The 22,773-nt window shown below is 42.3% G+C and overlaps 1 protein-coding gene across 1 annotated transcript in view; it reads right to left on the bottom strand.

The window, feature by feature from the left end:
- The window catches only part of LOC308394518 (protein NLRC3-like), a gene marked incomplete at its 5' end in the record, with an annotated part of 36,539 nt that extends 21,763 nt beyond the window's left edge, over positions 1-14,776 (bottom strand). Inside the window, 2 exons of the mRNA XM_080878874.1 lie at positions 146-224; positions 14,736-14,776. Coding sequence (XP_080735000.1) covers positions 146-224; positions 14,736-14,776 — 120 coding nt within the window. The remainder of the gene's footprint in view (positions 1-145; positions 225-14,735) is intronic.
- Positions 14,777-22,773: the final 7,997 nt, after the last annotated feature.

The raw sequence follows: 22,773 nt of genomic DNA on the forward strand, positions 1-22,773 counted from the left end.
ATGAATGACCCAATCAGACTGAAATCATGGAGCCAAATATCAGATCCATGTTGGACACATTGACTACCCACTGGTCTACAAAGAGCAGCATGGAGATGACCCTGAACAGAATAGATGTAAAAGTAGTTGTTGTAGATGTACAGACCATAAATATGGAGTCCAGGTCTGTTTGATGCTGCTGGGCAGACTGACTACTGGGAACCTCTGAGCTCTCCTGGTCCACTCTGTGGGGGAATCACAAAAAATTAGATTAAGTACAGAGTCACTATTCAGCCATAGAAATGTTGACAAAGACCATGATTTAGATAGCTCCCCATATTTCTAAATGTCTACTACTTCAGCTGCACTAAAAATCCACAGCTCTGCTTAGTGTTGTAATTTCAGTCTTCCAACTTTTTTTTTCAGCTTCCGGCACCGCTCCGAGCTGGCAGCCAGTATCAGCAGCTCCGACCTGACCGAGTCCTCAGTGTTGTATGTTGGAGCAGCAGTTTATCGGCAGCTGAGAGGAAGAGGTTGGATAAACTCATCAGGAAGACCAGCTCTGTTCTGGGATGCACCCTGGACCCAGTGCAGGTGGTGGGAGACAGAAGGACTCTGGCCAAAATAACATCTCTGATGGACAGTCTCCCACCCCATGCATGTAGATGTTGCTGAATAGCTCCATAGCTCCTTCAGTGACAGACTGCTGCATCCTAGATGCATGAAGGAGCGTTTCCGCAGGTCCTTCCTCCCTGCAGCTGTCAGACTGTACAATCTGAACTGCTCCCAACAAACATAGATGTTTACATCAATGCTGTAACTGCAATAAGTTAGTTAATTAACCAATTCGCACTACAACCTGGTTTGCCTCTTACCTGTAATTATTTTTATTTAATTTAATAACTGTACAGTACTCTCTGTTTATAGTAACCATTGTCCTTAATGTAAATATGTAAGAAAAATTGTGTATGTTTCTGTTCCGTGTCCTGTGTACTGTTTGTTTGTATATTTGTCTTTTTGGCTGCTGTTACAACCAAATTTCCCCTTGTGGGGCAATTAAAGGATTATTCTATTCTATTCTCTATTCTAACTAAAACCCAAAATCAGTTGCTAACAAATCCTCTTTTGGAAAAACAAACAATCACCCGTTTAATATATGAATAATTCCTCCTTCAGCTCAACAACCTTAGTTTAAAAAAAAGATAATTTTGGCTCCCAAACTTAATCATCTGATATGTTTTGGCTACTACTACTACTACTACTACTACTACTACAGAGTTGATAACTGTCTCCTACTCACCCACTTCCTGGTAGTCAACCATATACATATCTAAGAGGTTGAAATCTCAGTGTTTGGTCACAAAAGAACCAGGGAGAGGTCCCTGTATGAAAGCTTACCACTGACAAAGGTTTCATCAGATCAGAGTAGAACGCACATTGTGAATTAGATAAGACTATTGTAAATGGTAAATTTACCATAATATACAGAGCAGCTCCTTTTAAAATGCACAGTTTCACAGTTGTTTTACCAGTTCAAATTAATTTTTTGTTTGATATTTCCCTGTTAATTTAAAAATTAATGTATATATATAAAAACACCCAGCACGCCCATGCGGGCGGTTTATCCTTCAAGCTCGGGTCCTCTACCAGAGGCCTGGGAGCTTGAGGGTCCTGCGCAGTATCTTAGCTGTTCCCAGGACTGCGCTCTTCTGGACAGAGATCTCCGATGTTATTCCCGGGATCTGCTGGAGCCACTCGCCTAGCTTGGGAGTCACCGCACCTAGTGCTCCGATTACCACAGGGACCACCGTTACCTTCACCCTCCACATCCTCTCGAGCTCTTCTCTGAGCCCTTGGTATTTCTCCAGCTTCTCGTGTTCCTTCTTCCTGATATTGCTGTCATTCGGAACCGCTACATCGATCACTACGGCCGTCTTCTTCTGTTTATCTACCACCACTATGTCCGGTTGGTTAGCCACCACCATTTTGTCCGTCTGTATCTGGAAGTCCCACAGGATCTTAGCTCGGTCATTCTCCACCACCCTTGGGGGCATCTCCCATTTTGACCTCGGGACTTCCAGGTTATACTCGGCACAGATGTTCCTGTACACTATGCCGGCCACTTGGTTATGGCGTTCCATGTATGCCTTGCCTGCTAGCATCTTGCACCCTGCTGTTATGTGCTGGATTGTCTCTGGGGCATCTTTACACAGCCTGCACCTGGGGTCTTGCCTGGTGTGATAGACCCCAGCCTCTATGGATCTTGTACTCAGAGCTTGTTCTTGTGCTGCCATGATTAGTGCCTCTGTGCTGTCTTTCAGTCCAGCTTTGTCCAGCCACTGGTAGGATTTCTGGATATCAGCCACCCCCTCTATCTGCCGGTGGTACATACCGTGCAGGGGCCTGTCCTTCCATGATGGTTCCTTGTCTCCCTCCTCTTTCTTGGGTTTCTGCTGCCTGAGGTATTCACTGAGCACTCGGTCAGTTGGGGCCATCTTCCCAATGTATTCTTGGATGTTCGTTGTCTCATCCTGGACTGTGGTGCTGACACTCACCAGTCCCCGGCCCCCTTCCTTCCGCTTAGCGTACAGCCTCAGGGTGCTGGACTTGGGGTGAAACCCTCCATGCATGGTAAGGAGCTTTCTTGTCTTTATGTCAGTGGCTTCTATCTCCTCCTTTGGCCAGCCTCTTACCCCAGCAGGGTACCTGATCATGGGCAGGGCGTACGTGTTGATGGCCTGGATCTTGTTCTTACCATTCAGCTGACTCCTCAGGACTTGCCTGACCCTCTGCAGGTACTTGGTGGTTGCAGCTTTTCTAGCGGCCTCTTCATGGTTCCCATTCGCCTGCGGGATCCCCAGGTACTTGTAACTGTCCTCTATGTCTGCAATGTTGCCTTCTGGTAGTTCAATCCCCTCAGTTCTGACTACCTTCCCTCTCTTTGTTACCATCCGACTACACTTCTCCAGTCCGAACGACATTCCAATGTCATTGCTGTATAGCCTGGTAGTGTGGATCAGTGAATTGATGTCTCGTTCACTCTTGGCATACAGCTTGATGTCATCCATGTACAGGAGGTGGCTGACATCTGCTCCGTTCCATAGTCGGTATCCGTAGCCAGTCTTGTTAATGATCTCACTGAGGGGGTTCAGGCCTATGCAGAACAGCAGTGGGGACAGAGCATCTCCTTGGTAGATCCTGCACTTGATGGTGACTTGTGCTATGGGCTTGGAGTTGGCCTCTAGTGTTGTGCGCCACATCCCCATTGAGTTCCTGATGAAGGCTCTTAGGGTCCCATTGATCTTGTACAATTCTAGGCATTCCAGTATCCAGCTGTGGGGCATTGAGTCATAGGCCTTCTTGTAATCAATCCAGGCAGTGCACAGGTTGGTCAGTCTGGTCTTGCAGTCTCGGCTGACTGTTCTGTCTACCAGTAGCTGGTGTTTTGCGCCTCTGGTATTCTTGCCAATTCCTTTCTGTGTCCCGCTCATGTATTGACCCATGTGCCTGTTCATCTTAGCCGATATGATGCCTGACAGGAGCTTCCATGTAGTACTGAGGCAGGTTATTGGTCGGTAGTTGGAGGGGACCGGTCCCTTCTTGGGGTCCTTGGGGATCAGGACCGTCCGACCTTCGGTTAGCCATTCCGGGTGTCTCTCGTTAACTAGCAGCTGGTTCATTTGTGCTGCCAGACGCTCGTGGAGTGCAGTCAGCTTCTTTAGCCAGTAGGCGTGAACCATGTCGGGCCCTGGTGCTGTCCAACTCTTCATACTGGAGACCCTTTCTTGGATATCTGCCACTGTGATGGTTACTGGACCCTGTTCAGGGAGGTCGCTGTGGTCTGCCCTCAGATCCACTAGCCACTGAGCATTGCCGTTATGGGTTGCGTCCTTCTCCCATATGCTCTTCCAGTATTGCTCCGTCTCCAGCCTTGGTGGTGCTGTTCTCTTATTGTTCCCTTGCCACTGAGAGTACACCTTTGCTGGTTCTGTGGAGAACAGCTGGTTTATTCTCCTGCCTTCTATCTCTCTGGTGTACCTCCTCAAGCGGCTGGCCAAGGCTGTGAGTCTTTGCTTGGCAGTTTCCAAGGCCTCAGGTATGGACAGCTTGCTGTATTTCTTATGCAACTTCTTTGCCGCACCTTTCTGTTAGTTGGCTAACCTCCCTCCGTGCTACTTTGATCTTGCCCTCCAGCCTCCTTCTCCATGGAGGGTACTGCCCCTTGTGGCTATTCAACTTGTAGCCAAGCATCTCACTGATCACTGCTGCCGTATTGTAGATCAGCTTGTTAGTGTCGGTAATTGTGGTTGTAGGTATTGTCCGTAGTGCTGCATTAACATCATCTAGCAGACCTTCAGAAGGTACTTCACGTAATCTTGGTAACCGGCTACGGGGGATCCAGGTTTCAAGCTTGGCCATGATCCTATCTTTCAGGTCAGTTCCTCTCGCACTTGGGGCTATGTACCCAATCTCGGGTGGGGGTGATGATATCTCCCCCCTGACCTGGCGTCCTGACTCCTCCTTGCCGTAGCATTTGTGTTGTACCTCGTCAATCTCTAGCTGTGAGATCAGTACCTTCTTTCGAATGTTGGAACACTGAGCTACTAGTTGTTTCGACGATGTTGGGTATCGAAGAATCCATAGGTCCATCATCCTATTCGTGTAGCCCCTTCCGCCGGGGTTACTTGCGTAGTAGCATTCCAACAAGGCCCTGTTTTCGTCTCTTGCCCACCGATGCCTTCTTGTTCCAGTAGCCCACTTTTCGTCAGGGTGCCCTGGTTCCTCAACACCTGACGCGGACCTTGTTGATCCGGGCGACGTCCGAGCCGGCATGCCTTCATATTTATCTGTCTCGCTCATGTCTGCGGTAGGCTTGCTTAGCATAGGGGGTCTAGCCTTAGGACCCTTACTGGATACAGACGCCCCAGGCCACAGGGATTGAACTTGCGACCCTCTGTTCCAAAGGCGTGTAGTCTAACCACTACGCTATCCAGCGTAGTGGTTTTTAAGACAAACTGTTAAAATTGGCGTTTGCAATGTGTTTGACATGTAAGTTCACTTAATGTAATTTTTTTTTCTGGTTTTATATATATATATATATATACAGTGGGGCAAAAAAGTATTTAGTCAGCCACCGATTGTGCAAGTTCCCCCACTTAAAATGATGACAGAGGTCAGTAATTTGCACCAGAGGTACACTTCAACTGTGAGAGACAGAATGTGAAAAAAAAATCCATGAATTCACATGGTAGGATTTGTAAAGAATTTATTCGTAAATTAGGGTGGAAAATAAGTATTTGGTCACCTCAAACAAGGAAAATCTCTGGCTCTCACAGACCTGTAACGTCTTCTGTAAGAAGCTTTTCTGTCCCCCACTCGTTACCTGTATGAATGGCACCTGTTTGAACCCATCATCTGTATAAAAGACACCTGTCCACAGCCTCAAACAGTCAGACTCCAAACTCCGCCATGGCCAAGACCAAAGAGCTTTCGAAGGACACCAGGAAAAGTATTGTAGACCTGCACCAGACTGGGAAGAGTGAATCTACAATAGGCAAGCAGCTTGGTGTGAAAAAATCAACTGTGGGAGCAATCATCAGAAAATGGAAGACATACAAGACCACTGATAATCTCCCTCGATCTGGGGCTCCACGCAAGATCTCATCCCGTGGGGTCAAAATGATCATGAGAACGGTGAGCAAAGATCCCAGAACCACACGGGGGGACCTGGTGAATGACCTGCAGAGAGCTGGGACCAAAGTAACAAAGGTCACCATCAGTAACACACTACAACGGCAGGGAATCAAATCCCGCAGTGCCAGACGTGTGCCGCTGCTGAAGCCAGTGCATGTCCAGGCCCGTCTGAAGTTTGCCAGAGAGCACATGGATGATACAGCAGAGGATTGGGAGAATGTCATGTGGTCAGATGAAACCAAAGTAGAACTTTTTGGTATAAACTCAACTCGTCGTGTTTGGAGGAAGAAGAATACTGAGTTGCATCCCAAGAACACCATACCTACTGTGAAGCATGGGGGTGGAAACATCATGCTATGGGGCTGTTTTTCTGCCAAGGGGACAGGACGACTGATCCGTGTTAAGGACAGAATGAATGGGGCCATGTATCGTGAGATTTTGAGCCAAAACCTCCTTCCATCAGTGAGAACTTTGAAGATGAAACGAGGCTGGGTCTTCCAACATGACAATGATCCAAAACACACCGCCCGGGCAACAAAGGAGTGGCTCCGTAAGAAGCATTTGAAAGTCCTGGAGTGTCCTAGCCAGTCTCCAGACCTCAACCCCATAGAAAATCTGTGGCGGGAGTTGAAAGTCCGTGTTGCTCGGCGACAGCCCCAAAACATCACTGCTCTCGAGAAGATCTGCATGGAGGAATGGGCCAAAATACCAGCTACTGTGTGTGCAAACCTGGTAAAGACCTATAGTAAACGTTTGACATCTGTTATTGCCAACAAAGGTTATGTTACAAAGTATTGAGTTGTATTTTTGTTATTGACCAAATACTTATTTTCCACCCTGATTTACGAATAAATTCTTTACAAATCCTACCATGTGGATTCATGGATTTTTTTTTTCACATTCTGTCTCTCACAGTTGAAGTGTACCTCTGGTGCAAATTACTGACCTCTGTCATCATTTTAGGTGGGGGAACTTGCACAATCGGTGGCTGACTAAATACTTTTTTGCCCCACTGTACATATATATATATATATATATATATATATATATATATATATTAATATTCTATGAATATACAACAATTGTTGTGTGAAATTAACTTTTTTTTTTTGTAGATTTAACAGTTGTGAGTTTCATTCACTGTAAATCAGTTTACATATTTTGGATGTCTACTGTATTTTTTTACAGGAAGTCCCTGGTAACCCCAGCTGCCAGCATTTTCCTGTAAAAACAGCACTTTTTTTTTACAGTGTGTCTATCCTGTTTTCCTTCTCTCATCCCAACTGGTCGCAGCAGATGGTCGCCCCTCCCTGAGCTTGGTTCTGCCAGAAGTTTCTTCCTGTTAAAAGGGAGTTTTTCCTTCCCACTGTCGCCAAAGTGCTTGCTCATAGGGGGTCATATGATTGTTGGGTTTTTCTCTGTTTCTATCATTGTACAATCTACTGTGCAATATAAAGCGCCTTGAGGCGACTGTTGTTGTGATTTGGCGCTGTATAAATAAAATTGAACTGAATTGAATTCTTTCAAAGTTGCTGCTATCACCCCAAATCTGGAAAAAAAAACAGGTCTAGATCCCAACAACCTTAATAACTTTCGTCCTATCTCCAATCTACAATTTCTCTAAAAACATTTTGAAAAACATAGTTGCTTCACAAGTTCTTCTACACCTAACCAACAATAACCTTTATGAACAGTTCCAGTCTGGTTTCCGTCCCTCTCATAGCACCAAAACTGCTCTTATAAAAATAACGAATGACCTTCTTATGGCAGCTGTCTCCGGTCTCCTCTCCATCCTTATTCTTCTCGATCTGAGTGCAGCCTTTGACACCATCTCTCACTCCATCCTTCTCAGCAGATTGGCTTCTATTGGCTTTTCTCATACCAGGCTAGCTTGGTTCAAATAATACCTGTCTGACCGCACTCAGTTCATTCGATTAAAATCCTTCACCTCTCAGCCTTTTCCTCTGTCTACTGGGGTGCCCCAGGGATCTGTCCCCTCCTTTTCATTATTTACCTCCTCCCACTTGGGCATATTTTCCATGAATATAATATTCAGTTTCACTGTTATGCCGACAACACCCAGCTTTACCTATCCACCAAACCCGACTCTACTCTCCCTCCACCCTCCCTCACCCTCTGCTTAGCTGAACTTAATTTATGGTTTTCAATACCATCAATAATGTTACTCGCTCAGCATATTTCCACCTCTGTAACATCAATCGCCTCAGCCCCTTCCTCACTCCACATGCTACTGCTATCGTTACCTTGTTACCTCTCAGACTGACTACTGTAACTCACTCTTATTTGGCCTTACACAAAAATCCATCAATAAGCCTCAACGTGTCCAGAACGCTGCTGCCCGTATTATTACTAGGACTCCCTCTACCCATCACATCACTCCTATTCTGAAGCAGCTTCACTGGCTCCCGGTCAAATCTCACATTAATTTTAAAATACTACCCCATACAGTACATTTAAGGCTATTCATTCTCTCTCCCCACCATTACTTTCTGACTTGGTTCAGATCGCCACCCCATCCTGGTGCCTTAGATCATCCTCCTCCCTATCTCTTTCTGTTCCTTCCTCTTGTCTTGTTTCTATGGGGGGCAGGGCTTTTAGCTGCTCTGCACCCCGACTTTGAAATTCCGTAACCACAGACCTAAGAAATATCACTTTATCCCATCTTTTTAAGTCCAACCTCAAAACCCACCTGTTTAAAATTGCCTACTACTTATAACCTATCCCTGATCTTAAACTTTCTATATGCTACTCTCATTATTGTTTATATTTCATGTTTTTTATGCCTGTTTTATTTGTCGTACAGTGTCCTTGGGTGTTTTGAAAGGCACTTTTAAATAAAATGTATTATTATTAATAATAATAATAATAATAATAATAATAATAACAACACATGTTTGATTAAGCTGACTGTGAAATTGTAGAAGTCAAGTTTTTGTGACGATAGGTGACACACTAAATTGGAACTTTTAGAAACTGGAAACTAGTTTACAGCTGTGTGGGGTCAGCAACTCTGTCTTTATCTAAACATAGTGATACATTTCTGTTAATGAGTCTTCATAATTAACCTTTGGACACAAATTATATAAAGTTTTTCACTTGATTCCTTGTACCTGCATGATGGATGTGAATGAAACTTGAACCAAAGTACTGGAAAGCTGTGAGATCCTCTCTTTTTTCCTTGAGATGTGCACAGTGCAGGTTTTACCACTTTGGGAAAAAAATGCTAGAGGGGATGCCATGTGTTTTGTCCAGAGAAGTGGCCAATTATCATGAAGCACCTGTTACTTTCTCTGGAAAAACATCTTTAGCCAGATAGTGTGAGACTGTTGATGATTTCAGTGCCTTTGTGAACTGGATGGATCCGCATCAAGGGCATAGATTTGGCATGAATGGAAGGGACATGTCCCCACCAATATCCAGCGATTATTGAATTGTCTCCACCAAGAATTTGATCTCTTCGAGTAAAGAAAAACAAACCAGATAGAAAGAAAAAAAAAACGATCTGTCATCGTCTCATTCACCCAGCGGTGCAGAAAGAGTTAAATTACGTTCTCTACTGGAGTCCTACCTCATGTGCCAAATATGGCCAATGTGATTGGCTGGGCCTTTCAGGGAGCTCTGTTTAGTTTTAGCAGCGGTCGGTGTTGTGCCAGAAAGTGATTGTCTGATTTCCGGTATTTACCAAAAACTGATGGCTCACATGTATACTGCTATAAGTAACTTCTTGGGCTATAATATGTGAAACATATGTCAAATGCATCCCTCATGGATGACATAAAGTCATCTGGAGCCACAAACAACATTTGTGTAACAAGGTAGAAGCTGCAATTAGTTTTTGGCAGTGACTTTTATATAACCTTTATGCAATTACAAAAACTCTCATTAACATTAAAAATGTCTTTTGTAAGTTGGCCAAGAGGACAGCAGAAATGGCAGCAAATATTACAATAGTAATTATTTTAAGTGGGGATAAAGGACCGGATTGGTTATAATGTCAGTACAATAACACAGAGTTGTAAAGATACTTGAAAAAACAGATAATTTTTGAAATTCTATATATAACCCCTTTATAAACGCTGTTCACCGTTCTATTTACATACATAAAGATATTACATGTAAAAAATACACGGAAACATTGGAAATCAGTTTTTGGCCGGCAATCAATTTTTGGCACAACACCTGGCAAGCCTGCGCTGCCAGGACCTGCAAGGAGGAGGGGAGGATGGCAGCAAAAAGGAAGAACCTGGATATAAGAAAGCATTTTTCAAAGAAACCTGTAAGTCACTTAAAGCCAAGTTAACTCATAAAATGTCAGTCATAATAACGTTACAGGCTATGTTAGGCTTTGGCCCACATCAGTCTAAAATTGTACGTGTTTTGGAAACTAACTGCACAACAGGCAGCACTTTTAGTTATCTCGGTCTCAGAGTAGCATTTCTAATTTTGATTGAAACTGTCAGAGAAAATGGGAGCCTCGAGCAAGCCAGGATATTAGTTTACAGAGGCTGTTAAAATTATATGTCTAACGTTAAAATGTTGGTGACACAATAATTTCATCCTAGTGGTACTGACATATTCATAGGGTTAATTTTTGAGACAAAATATAATGAGGTAGTCATGATTTTGCAAATATTCCACCTTGTAGTGCAGTTTGCACATTTTTCTTTAAATGACAGACACACTGAAGCTGCTACCCATTTTATTCTTATTTTCATGTATTTGTCAGGTGACAGAAGAACCAACACAAAGCTCAGAGAGTAATGGTGATACAAGATCACAGGTGAAATTGGATAATGACCTGTTGGTTCATTACTGTATTTGAAGCACATGTGTGACTGCATGCATTTCAAATGTCTCACTGTTATTTATCAGGTGATAGAGACAGCTCTGCCATGTTGTAGCTTGGACAGAGGTGAAGAGGCAAGTTCACAGGTGACTGACTGATGATTTCGTGCTATACATTAACAAGAGGAGAAAGCATGTGTTTGGACACTGAGTTGTTGTGGGACATCAGTAGTCCATGTCTGTTGCTGTAACAGTAGCTCATGTTTAGAATAAAAAATCCCAGCTCATTGATTTGATCGGGGCAATAGTGTGCCCAAAATGTTTCATAATTTTTCCGAGAGATCTTTTACTTTGTGGTAATCTTAGATGAGTAGTTTTATGGACAAAAATTCACCAGGTCATTCAGTGTTCCCTTAGTGCCAAAATATAACAGATGTTGGTGTACTGTGACTGAACTAATGTTGTTAAGTCCTTAAAGTCATATTCTTTTATTGTCATGACTGTATTTGAAGCTATTTTTATTTTTGTATGATACCTGATTTATATGGAATATGGCTGAAGTAAACTGAAGCCTAAAATACTTAGTCATTTGTTTAATAGTAATTTAACATTATATAATTCACATATAAAAGTATGAATTGTAATTTTAAATGGTTTAAATGTAGAATAGCATATGTAGGAAAGTATATTTCTCCTTTTTTTTTATCAAGAAGCAAAGACAAAAAGGAAAAAGAAATAGGGCAGGGTTCGGTGGTTGAATCATCCAGCCCCACCAATGCCAAAACCAAATCTACGCCCTTGATCTGCATTATGCATGAACTATTCTGCAGATTGGGATGTATGTTCAGATGGTTCAATAAATTAGTTGCGTTGCTTTACTGTGCAGAGAGACAACACTATTTGCATATGATTTCTCACCGCGCTGCCTTCACTGCACCATTTACTTTCTTCAGTTCCTCTTTTTTCTACTTCAGTGTTTGAGTCATTTTATCAACAGGCAAATTCAAACTCTTCAGTCAGTATTTCCTGTTCAATCAGACATGACTTTAGCACACAGTTCTTCTTTTCTTAAATTTGTTTGAAAACTAACACCATACTGGCAGGGCTCTAGACTAACTTTTTGCCACGGTTGCACTGGTGCGCCTAACTTTTTTTCTTAGGTGCACCCAAATTTTTCAACCGCATCGCTTAAAGCCGCAGTTTTACACGTGCACTTTTTTGGGGGGGGGGGGGATTGCTGTCTGTATAGACACTATTAATTTGTAAATGATTAACTAGCAATCTTGTTAACACAAAGTTCTTTATTTGGAGCACAATTCTACAAGAGAGATAAGTTACTGCTGCAGCAGGCAGCAGCAAACAGATTGATGGTTCCGTGTCAGAGCACTGGCTATGAATTTCAGATGGATCAGGCCTTAACTTAACAAAATTTATCAATAGTTCTTTTCCCCTTTTCTTATTACCCACAGCTACATCCACTTCTGTCGGGCCTAGGCTATTCACTAGGACTGGGTATCATCACTGATTTCTATAATCCATTCAATTCCGATTCACAAGGTCCCGATTCGATTCAATTTTTCCTCAGATAGTCAGAAATATTATAATTCTGGTCATTTATCAATACTGATACATGTGAGACTTCATCAAAGGTGTGAGCATCACAGCAGATGCCTTTGTGTCAAAGTAACTAAGGATAAAACACAGAAAAAGGAGATTTTCCTGGCCTGCATGCTTTTTATAGCAGATAAACTTAAATATATTCTCCAATTTTACATAATTTTAAAAAGTTTAAATTTCTTCAGTATTGAACAACAAAAATTTGCCTCTCTTTTCCAAGGTCATTTGAGTAAAAACAAAAAAAAGAAAAAAGAGCAGCCAACAGGGCTGTAAACAACGGTAGACTGGTGGGTAATAAGCAAATGAATAATGCTGAAAACAGAGATTTGAGATGGGAAACTGTTCTTGAAGTACAGAGAGAGAGAGAGAGAGCTGTGCATGAAGTGTGATTTTATCATGGTGGAAGCATGGTGGAAAACAGCAGAAGTCAGAGGGAATTCAATACAATATTTATCAAATGTGAAGCATAGTTTTGATCTTATTTTGCTGCTGGTCAGTGAATTTTGGTTGGTGAGAGACAAAACATCCAGCTCAGAATCTAGCGCAAAAAAGACGTAAACAAAAGCGCAGACCAGACGTATCAGAATCAGCGAGCTGTCGGCTTTCAGCCCTGACGGCGTGTCCGTGTACGGGCCGAGAAAGAGAAAGCTGATTCTGATGCGTCGGGTCCACACTCTGTGTTTACGTGGAATTCATTTACCTGCTCTCATTTACTGTTTGGTGGTTGTTCAAATAGTTTTGTGAGCTTTAACCTGAGATTCTGGCATTTCTGGCAAAATACACAGTTATATTTAAAAGTCGATTCAGGTTTTCATGAATTGATATCGCTATATTCAAGCTACTCACCTCCCTCTATCCACCTGCACTTTCAAATGTACACACAAAGGGGTCCAGCCTCTGACTATCTCTGATTGGTTTAGACCACAATAGGGGCATAATGTGTGTCAGTTGTTGACCGCACAGAGACTTTCAGAGTTGCAGATTTTTAAAAAAAAAAAAATTGTACTCAAAAAGTTGGTCACATTGGTGTGAGCTAGGATTTTTTTTAGTCACACCATTAAAAAATTTGGGCTCACTTGTGACCAAATTGGTTGCACTCTTGAGCCCTGACTGGTATCAGCATCTTTCACAAACCTGTCCAAATCAATCACCTGGACAACAACTTAAAACAAAGACTCCTTAATCAAATGGCATAAAAACATACCAGCCAAAAACCAAGACAATACACTGCGCTAACAAGAGATGGTATCAATAGGTCAGTAGGGCTCAAAACAACTACAGCAAACAACACCAACTAGAATTCAAAACTGGCAAAAATCCAAAACGCAATCAGCACAACTGAACCCTTCAAGTAGCCCATAACCTGCAGGCTGCCGAGCTGCACAGTTACAGACTCACACCAACAACAGTGAGCATGAGGTACATTAGGTATTGGCTAGCCTCACTCAGAGTTACAAGGGTCAACAAGTGAACATGACTTTTGTCTAAAGTTCACATACACAAAGCAGCTTTACAGGGGTCGTCATGACTACCACATGGTGCCTTTGACAGCTGTTTGAAACGTCGGCTATCTTACTCTAGAACTTTCTCAGTTTCCTGCCCACCTTAAAAGTTTGGCAAACGTTGACCTGTTTATCTGCAGTGGACTTCATCATCACAACAAGGGCCAAACCAGGGACAGCACACAAACCGAGTGAGAGTCAGAGTGATGCCGGTCTCTGCTGCAACCACCAGGTAACTCAACTCAGCAAGTCAAACAGCACAGCCTGTGTGGACAGATGGATGCTTGAAGCTTACATTTACTTGGAAAAACTAAAAATTACTGTTTCTGACAGCAGTTCAGTGAGCAGAAGATGAACTGATCTCCAACAGGCACAAAGTCAGAGAAGAAACTTTGTTTTCTACATTTTAGCAGATTATATTTTGATTTTTATGTGATGGGTTTTCAGAAAAGTGGAGAATTGTGGGGGGGTTTTAAGTTAAAAATAATAACCAGTGTTTGAGTTATAAAACTCATAGCATCAAAAATGAGTGAAAGTGAAATTTGTGCAGCAAAGTTAGTGTTACCTCCTCTAACTTCCCACAACATAAAGCACAACATGACTGATGGAAGAAAACATGAGCATGATAGAAGTTGGTGGATCAATCCAAATATAAATAATATTGATACCAACCCTGGAATTGGTATTAGGTTTATACCAGTGTGACAGGATTGATGTTTTGTTTCTGTCGTGTTACATATTGCCCAGAGTACATTTAAACAACCAAAGTTAAGTAAAAGGCCTTTAGAGACAAGTAGGCCTACATTTACATTCCAGGTCCAAAAAAACCCAGTTTCAGAATACATGAAAACTGTAAATATAAATTTTGTTCTGTTAACTTTTGTGGAAAGCAAAAATAGCAGTGATGTAGTGGTCATTAAAATGTGATAAGAATTTGCAAATTGATGAGGATTCATCTCAAATGCCATGACACACTGCTCTCCCCTACATTAGTGGATTTTCAGTTGTTTAAAAAACAATGGCTTGTTTTTAAGAGACAGTTTAAATGGGATTGAGGGAATGATGTGTTTGCACTGCAGTTTATATCCAACAACATCAAGCAGTTAAATCAAAGAGTTCATGTTACTAACAGCTCACCTCTCTGCAGCAGACAGAGGCTGGACATTAAAACCAATCATGTCAGCTTTAGACTGCTCACTCTTTAATGACACACAGCTGGGTTCAGGTCCAGGTTGGTTCCTGTGAATAATGATGGTGCAATGATGTGAGTGCTGAGCTGTGACATGCAGAAGAGTCATGGACAGTTAGAGATGGTCATCTCACCTCTGAGCTTTGGTCTGGTTCTCATGTTCCCCACACAGAGTGGTTTTAGAGGGAGGGACTCCCTCCTCTCTGTCCTCACACTGATCCATGCTGCTGAATTCACATCCACATCAGCTCACACGCACTTTCTACCTTCACCTGCAGAGGAAACACAAATCATTCATGTGCACATCAACTGAGAGCTGCTGAGGTCATGTCTGATGTGTTGGACTAACATCCACTCCATCTGAGTCAAGATAATATGAAATATCTGCTGTCACATATCAATAAGTGGATACTAACAGCAACATGCAGTGTTGACCCTCGAGTCCGTCGGGGCCTCTTCGATCGGAGTTAATCAACATTATGTTATCAATTATAAAATAAATAAATGAATATATCAAACAAATATATTTATGACAGTAACATGTTATTAGGATAAAAAAGTAAATTTCACAGTATAAATGTTCACTGTACACTGTTTCCTGTCATAACTGAGAGTCCACAGCCAGACAGTTAGCTCTGTCACAAACAGATTTCATCAGTTTACTACAAGAATGTCACAGAGAGATGATTTCACCCTCCAAATTCCCAGATCATAGTAAATGCATGTCTGCAGGCAACACTACAAATAAATGTTCTGATGAAAATAAATAGATTCAGTGAAATGATTGTTGGATTTTCTTTGTTTCGTTTGTATTATTGTAGGGTCTTTATATATATATATATATATATATATATATATATATATATATATATATATATATATATATATATATATATATATATATATATATATATATATATATATATATATATATACATATAAAATAGCCATCTAGCCATCTCTAGACCCAGCAGTCTTAGCTAATTATAGGCCAATCTCCAACCTTCCTTTCATATCAAAAATCCTTGAAAGAGTAGTTGTCAAACAGCTAACAGATCATCTGCAGAGGAATGGTTTATTTGAAGAGTTTCAGTCAGGTTTCAGAGCTCATCACAGCACAGAAACAGCTTTAGTGAAGGTTACAAATGATCTTCTTATGGCCTCTGACAGTGGACTATGTGCTTGTCCTGCTAGACCTTAGTGCAGCATTCGATACTGTTGACCATAATATCCTATTAGAGCAATTAGAACATGCTGTAGGTATTACAGGTACTGCACTGCAGTGGTTTGTATCATATCTATCTAATAGACTCCAATTTGTGCATGTAAATGGAGAGTCCTCTTCACACACTGAGGTTAATTATGGAGTTCCACAGGGTTCAGTGCTAGGACCAATTCTGTTTACATTATACATGCTTCCCTTAGGCAGCATCATTAGAAGACATAGCATACATTTTCACTGCTATGCCGATGACACCCAGCTCTATCTGTCCATGAAGCCAGATAACACACACCAATTAGTTAAACTGCAGGAATGTCTTAAAGACATAAAGACCTGGATGACCGCTAACTTTCTGCTTCTTAATTCAGATAAAACTGAGGTTATTGTACTCGGCCCTGAAAATCTTAGAAATATGGTATCTAACCAGATTCTTACTCTGGATGGCATTACCTTGGCCTCCAGTAACACTGTGAGGAACCTTGGAGTCATTTTTGACCAGGACATGTCCTTCAAAGCACATATTAAACAAATATGTAAGACTGCTTTCTTCCATTTGCGCAACATCTCTAAAATTAGAAATATCCTGTCTCAGAGTGACACTGAAAAACTAGTTCATGCATTTATTACTTCCAGGCTGGACTACTGTAATTCATTATTATCAGGATGTCCAAAAAACTCACTGAAAAGCCTTCAGCTAATCCAAAATGCTGCAGCAAGAGTACTGACAGGGACTAGAAAGAGAGAGCATATTTCTCCTGTTTTGGCTTCCCTTCATTGGCTTCCTGTTAAATCCAGAATTGAATTCAAAATCCTGCTCCTCACATACAAGGTCTTAAATAATCAGGCCCCATCTTATCTTAATGACCTTGTAGTACCATATCACCCTATTAGAGCACTTCGCTCTCGCTCTGCAGGCCTACTTGTTGTTCCTAGAGTATTTAAAAGTAGAATGGGAGGCAGAGCCTTCAGTTTTCAGGCCCCTCTTCTGTGGAACCAGCTTTCAGTTTGGATTCGGGAGACAGACACTATCTCTACTTTCAAGATTAGGCTTAAAACTTTCCTTTTTGCTAAAGCATATAGTTAGGGCTGGACCAGCTGATCCTGAATCCTCCCTTAGTTATGCTGCAATAGACGTAGGCTGCCGGGGGATTCCCATGATGCATTGAGTTTTTCCTTTCCAGTCACCTTTCTCACTCACTATGTATTAACAGACCTCTCTGCATTGAATCATATCTGTTATTAACCTCTGTCTCTCCTCCACAGCATGTCTTTTATCCTGTCTTCCTTCTCTCACCCCAACCGGTCGCAGCAGATGGCCGCCCCTCCCTGAGCCTGGTTCTGCCGGAGGTTTCTTCCTGTTAAAAGGGAGTTTTTCCTTCCCACTGTTGCCAAAGTGCTTGCTCATAGGGGGTCATATGATTGTTGGGTTTTTCTCTGTATCTATGAAGCGCCTTGAGGCGACTTTTGTTGTGATTTGGCGCTATTTAAATAAAATTGAATTGAATTATATATATATATATATAAAAAAAAAAACACCCAGCACGCCCCTGCGGGCGGTTTATCCTTCAAGCTCGGGTCCTCTACCAGAGGCCTGGGAGCTTGAGGGTCCTGCGCAGTATCTTAGCTGTTCCCAGGACTGCGCTCTTCTGGACAGAGATCTCCGATGTTATTCCCGGGATCTGCTGGAGCCACTCGCCTATCTTGGGAGTCACCGCACCTAGTGCTCCGATTATCACGGGGACCACCGTTACCTTCACCCTCCACATCCTCTCGAGCTCTTCTCTGAGCCCTTGGTATTTCTCCAGCTTCTCGTGTTCCTTCTTCCTGATATTGCTGTCATTCGGAACCGCTACATCGATCACTACGGCCGTCTTCTTCTGTTTGTCTACCACCACTATGTCCGGTTGGTTAGCCACCACCATTTTGTCCGTCTGTATCTGGAAGTCCCACAGGATCTTAGCTCGGTCATTCTCCACCACCCTTGGGGGCATCTCCCATTTTGACCTCGGGACTTCCAGGTTATACTCCGCACAGATGTTCCTGTACACTATGCCGGCCACTTGGTTATGGCGTTCCATGTATGCCTTGCCTGCTAGCATCTTGCACCCTGCTGTTATGTGCTGGATTGTCTCTGGGGCATCTTTACACAGCCTGCACCTGGGGTCTTGCCTGGTGTGATAGACCCCAGCCTCTATGGATCTTGTGCTCAGAGCTTGTTCTTGTGCTGCCATGATTAGTGCCTCTGTGCTGTCTTTCAGTCCAGCTTTGTCCAGCCACTGGTAGGATTTCTGGATATCAGCCACCTCCTCTATCTGCCGGTGGTACATACCGTGCAGGGCTCTGTCCTTCCATGATGGAAGGACAGAGCCCGGATTCCTGTGGAAGTAGAAACCATATTAGACAGCTATATATATAGCTGTCTAATATATATATATATATATATATATATATATATATATATATATATATATATATATATATATATATATATATATATATATAAGTCCTGAGGAGTCAGCTGAATGGTAAGAACAAGATCCGGGCCATCAACACATACGCCCTGCCCGTGATCAGGTACCCTGCTGGGGTAATAGGCTGGCCAAAGGAGGAGATAGAAGCCACTGACATAAAGACAAGAAAGCTCCTGACCATGCATGGAGGGTTTCACCCCAAGTCCAGCACCCTGAGGCTGTACGCTAAGCGGAAGGAAGGGGGCCGGGGACTGGTGAGTGTCAGCACCACAGTCCAGGATGAGACAAGGAACATCCAAGAATACATTGGGAAGATGGCCCCAACTGACCGAGTGCTCAGTGAATACCTCAGGCAGCAGAAACCCAAGAAAGAGGAGGGAGACGAGGAACCATCATGGAAGGACAGGCCCCTGCACGGTATGTACCACCGGCAGATAGAGGAGGTGGCTGATATCCAGAAATCCTACCAGTGGCTGGACAAAGCTGGACTGAAAGACAGCACAGAGGCACTAATCATGGCAGCACAAGAACAAGCTCTGAGTACAAGATCCATAGAGGCTGGGGTCTATCACACCAGGCAAGACCCCAGGTGCAGGCTGTGTAAAGATGCCCCAGAGACAATCCAGCACATAACAGCAGGGTGCAAGATGCTAGCAGGCAAGGCATACATGGAACGCCATAACCAAGTGGCCGGCATAGTGTACAGGAACATCTGTGCCGAGTATAACCTAGAAGTCCCGAGGTCAAAATGGGAGATGCCCCCAAGGGTGGTGGAGAATGACCGAGCTAAGATCCTGTGGGACTTCCAGATACAGACGGACAAAATGGTGGTGGCTAACCAACCGGACATAGTGGTGGTAGACAAACAGAAGAAGACGGCCGTAGTGATCGATGTAGCGGTTCCGAATGACAGCAATATCAGGAAGAAGGAACACGAGAAGCTGGAGAAATACCAAGGGCTCAGAGAAGAGCTCGAGAGGATGTGGAGGGTGAAGGTAACGGTGGTCCCCGTGGTAATCGGAGCACTAGGTGCGGTGACTCCCAAGCTAGGCGAGTGGCTCCAGCAGATCCCGGGAATAACATCGGAGATCTCTGTCCAGAAGAGCGCAGTCCTGGGAACAGCTAAGATACTGCGCAGGACCCTCAAGCTCCCAGGCCTCTGGTAGAGGACCCGAGCTTGAAGGATAAACCGCCCGCAGGGGCGTGCTGGGTGTTTTTATATACATACATACATACATACATCAGGGACCTGTTTTTGTGATTTGACACTACATAAATAAAACTGAATTGCTAATATGATCAATAAGACTGCTTGATCATATTAGCACGCGTGTACCTGAATAATTTGTTTCTGACACCGATCTGAAAAATATAACTGGACATCAAACGCAATCATGATTCAGTAAACACACTCACATTAAATGGTGATAGTCTGAGACATTCAGTGGTTATTGTGAAAATTAAAATAATTTTTAAATAATCAGTGCCAGGTGTTACAGAGAATACACAAGCATCATCAGTGTTGTTTAAGTTTAATTTTAAAAAGTATCCTCGATAAATGAGGATAAATATATATATATAATATATATTTATTTATATAAATATAAATATTTCTAACATTTTGAGTTATTTTCCAGTGTTAGAAAATCAGCACTGCTCAGTGTTAGTCATTGTTAATCTTCAAAACTGACTAGGTTACTTTTAAACATATAACACTGTCAAAAGTGTTAATTTAACACTCAACAGTGTTGTATTTAACACTCAGAGGTGTGGACCCATATAGACACTCTCCAGTGTTAATTTAACACTGGAGATTTTGCTGTGTAGAAAGTAACTTTTATTCAGGTCTAAACATGTTGGACAGGAAGTCTGAATCAGATCTAAACCTGCAAACCCACAAACTGAGAGCAAAGCTGTCTCTGCATGGCTGAGTGTGTTAGAAGAGGAAGTGGTTTCATCAAACTCTAGCATGTCTCATCATCACAGCTATGTTTCTGTTAGCGGTTTAGCGTTTATGTCACACAGACCAGGATGAGGCGAATTATAGACCAGAGAAACTTCAGGCCATTCTCTTCTTCCTGCTTTGTTCAGAGGTCTTAATTCTGTCCATTTGACACATGGCAGTTTAGATATTTTCATTTCTGATCTTTCAAATATTGACTTTACTGGAACTTATGCTTGAGTTGAAAAAAAAACTGAAGTAGATTCCTTCCTAGCTCCAGAAAAGACTTATTTTCTTCTCTTTGTATCCTTGTACTTTCCCAGATCCAGGGGCTCCCCCAGGAGGAGGGGTGAATGTGCCCCTGTATCTCTACACATTTTATTTATCTGTGAGCAGTATCAGCTTTTAGACAACAGAAACCATCAGCAAAACTTTTTACATGAGTCCAGAAATAAAACTGTCAGTCTACAGAGCTGCTAACTCAATCTAAAATGCATGCTAAACTACAAACTCCACCCTGTGCTGAGAACTGAAACGTCTTCACTGTTATTTTTCTTCAGATCAGCAAAGTTTGAATGGAGCTCTCTGTCTGTGCTGATCTGTCGCCCTCTGGAGGTCGAACCACAAACTGCATGATGTCACTGTAACCACCACAGGAACAGGAAGTGCTTTTAAATGACTAAAACACTGAAAAATGCTAACGGCTGTCGTTAGGCACACTGATAGCAGTGCAGATGTGTTCATCTCAAACACTGGCTCAGGTCAGACCCCTTCAACATGAGGCCGCACTTAGACCCACAGGAGGTCGGACCTTTGACCTCTTGTGACCTTTAAAAAACATATAATGTTTATTTCAAGCTTTTGATTTCTGTGAGCATCAATCCAGCTGCTTTAGCCTTGAAGCCTTGCATTTATGAGTTATTAAAAGCTCTTTGAATTCTGATTTTATATTTTTATGAGCTCCCAGCTCTGTTTGAGCCACCAGCTAAAATAAAAGGATTAAGCTGTTCTACAAGAACACATCTGAGGTGATATTAATATGATGAACACACATTTATGATCACAGTCCCTGCACAGTGACAGGGCAGTGATGTCATCAGCCCCATAACTGACACATCAGTGATGTTTGTTTATGGGTTTGAGATCAAAAGTCAGCTTCATACCTGGATCATGTTATTTGTGTTGAACATGTCAGTGCAGAGCTGTCAGTATGTGTGGAACTCATCTTTATTCCATAATGTTGGAATGTCTTTGCCTGGAGAACTTGTTTTTTGAAAATCCTTAAAGAGCTGATAGGAAGCTGCTTCAGAGAGTTCAGACTGTGCTGCAGAATAAAGCTTTGTGTCTTATACTCTGTATTTACATGTATGACTGCACTCATTTCACACTTTCCTACCAAAATGGTAAGAACTGAGGGGGACTCGAGACTTTTAGCACTGAGTGTTGACCTGCTGTGAGGCAGCTGATCAAAGCTCTCCACAGGTCTAATTCAACACTTCATGAAAGAGTTTTATTACTGTGGACAAGTTTGAACACAGAAACCATGGAAACCATCTTTAAAGAGCAATGTTGATGGCAACGTTAGTAAGTACATAAAAGTTTATTCACATAGCACATTTCACAGACAGAAGGATTTGAAGGTCTCCACAAGAGTCCAAACTCTGTAGGAACAGAGGACATGCATTCCACATTAAGTGGATATAATGTGTCTTTCTGACCATTAGCATGCAAAGTTATTAGTCTGTCACCCAATTTCTAATTAATTTGAAAAACTAGTTATAATAATGATTGCAGAGTGAAACTGTAGTTATACAAGTAAAGTATATGGTACACCGTATGGTATTGTACACGGCAAATGCAACCTTTTCTCTAGAAGAAATGTACCGAGCCAAGAAGGGACGCCATCAAGTCACGTCTCCTCTCCCTCATCTTCATCCTGGCTCTTCTCTCTGTCTCTGTCGGTCTTCTTAGTTACGCTGCTTCTTCTTCTTTAAATAAACTGCAAACACCTGGTGAGCATGTCTCTGAAATGGAATTTATTAAATACACTGCAGTGGAGAAAACATTCAGGTCAAACACCAAAATGATTTCTGATGAGGGACACCACCCTGAACTCTTTTATACAGTGTGCATCATTCTACAATGTCAGAAAAAGAAGGAAAAGAAATAAAACAAAACAATTTCGTACTTTAAATTTCATCCTCACTCTCATCATCACTATCCATATTTTCTGCCTGTAACGAGGGCTGTGTTACAAGTGAAATTTTAGGCGGTTCATTTTCTCTTGTCAATGCGGTTGTGATTAATCTATTCAGTAGGATGCGGCGGCACAGAATGAAACAACAGCCACA

Source organism: Rhamphochromis sp. 'chilingali' (genome assembly GCF_963969265.1).
Source record: "Rhamphochromis sp. 'chilingali' genome assembly, chromosome: 3".
In the NCBI taxonomy this organism is placed as follows: Eukaryota; Metazoa; Chordata; class Actinopteri; order Cichliformes; family Cichlidae; genus Rhamphochromis; species Rhamphochromis sp. 'chilingali'.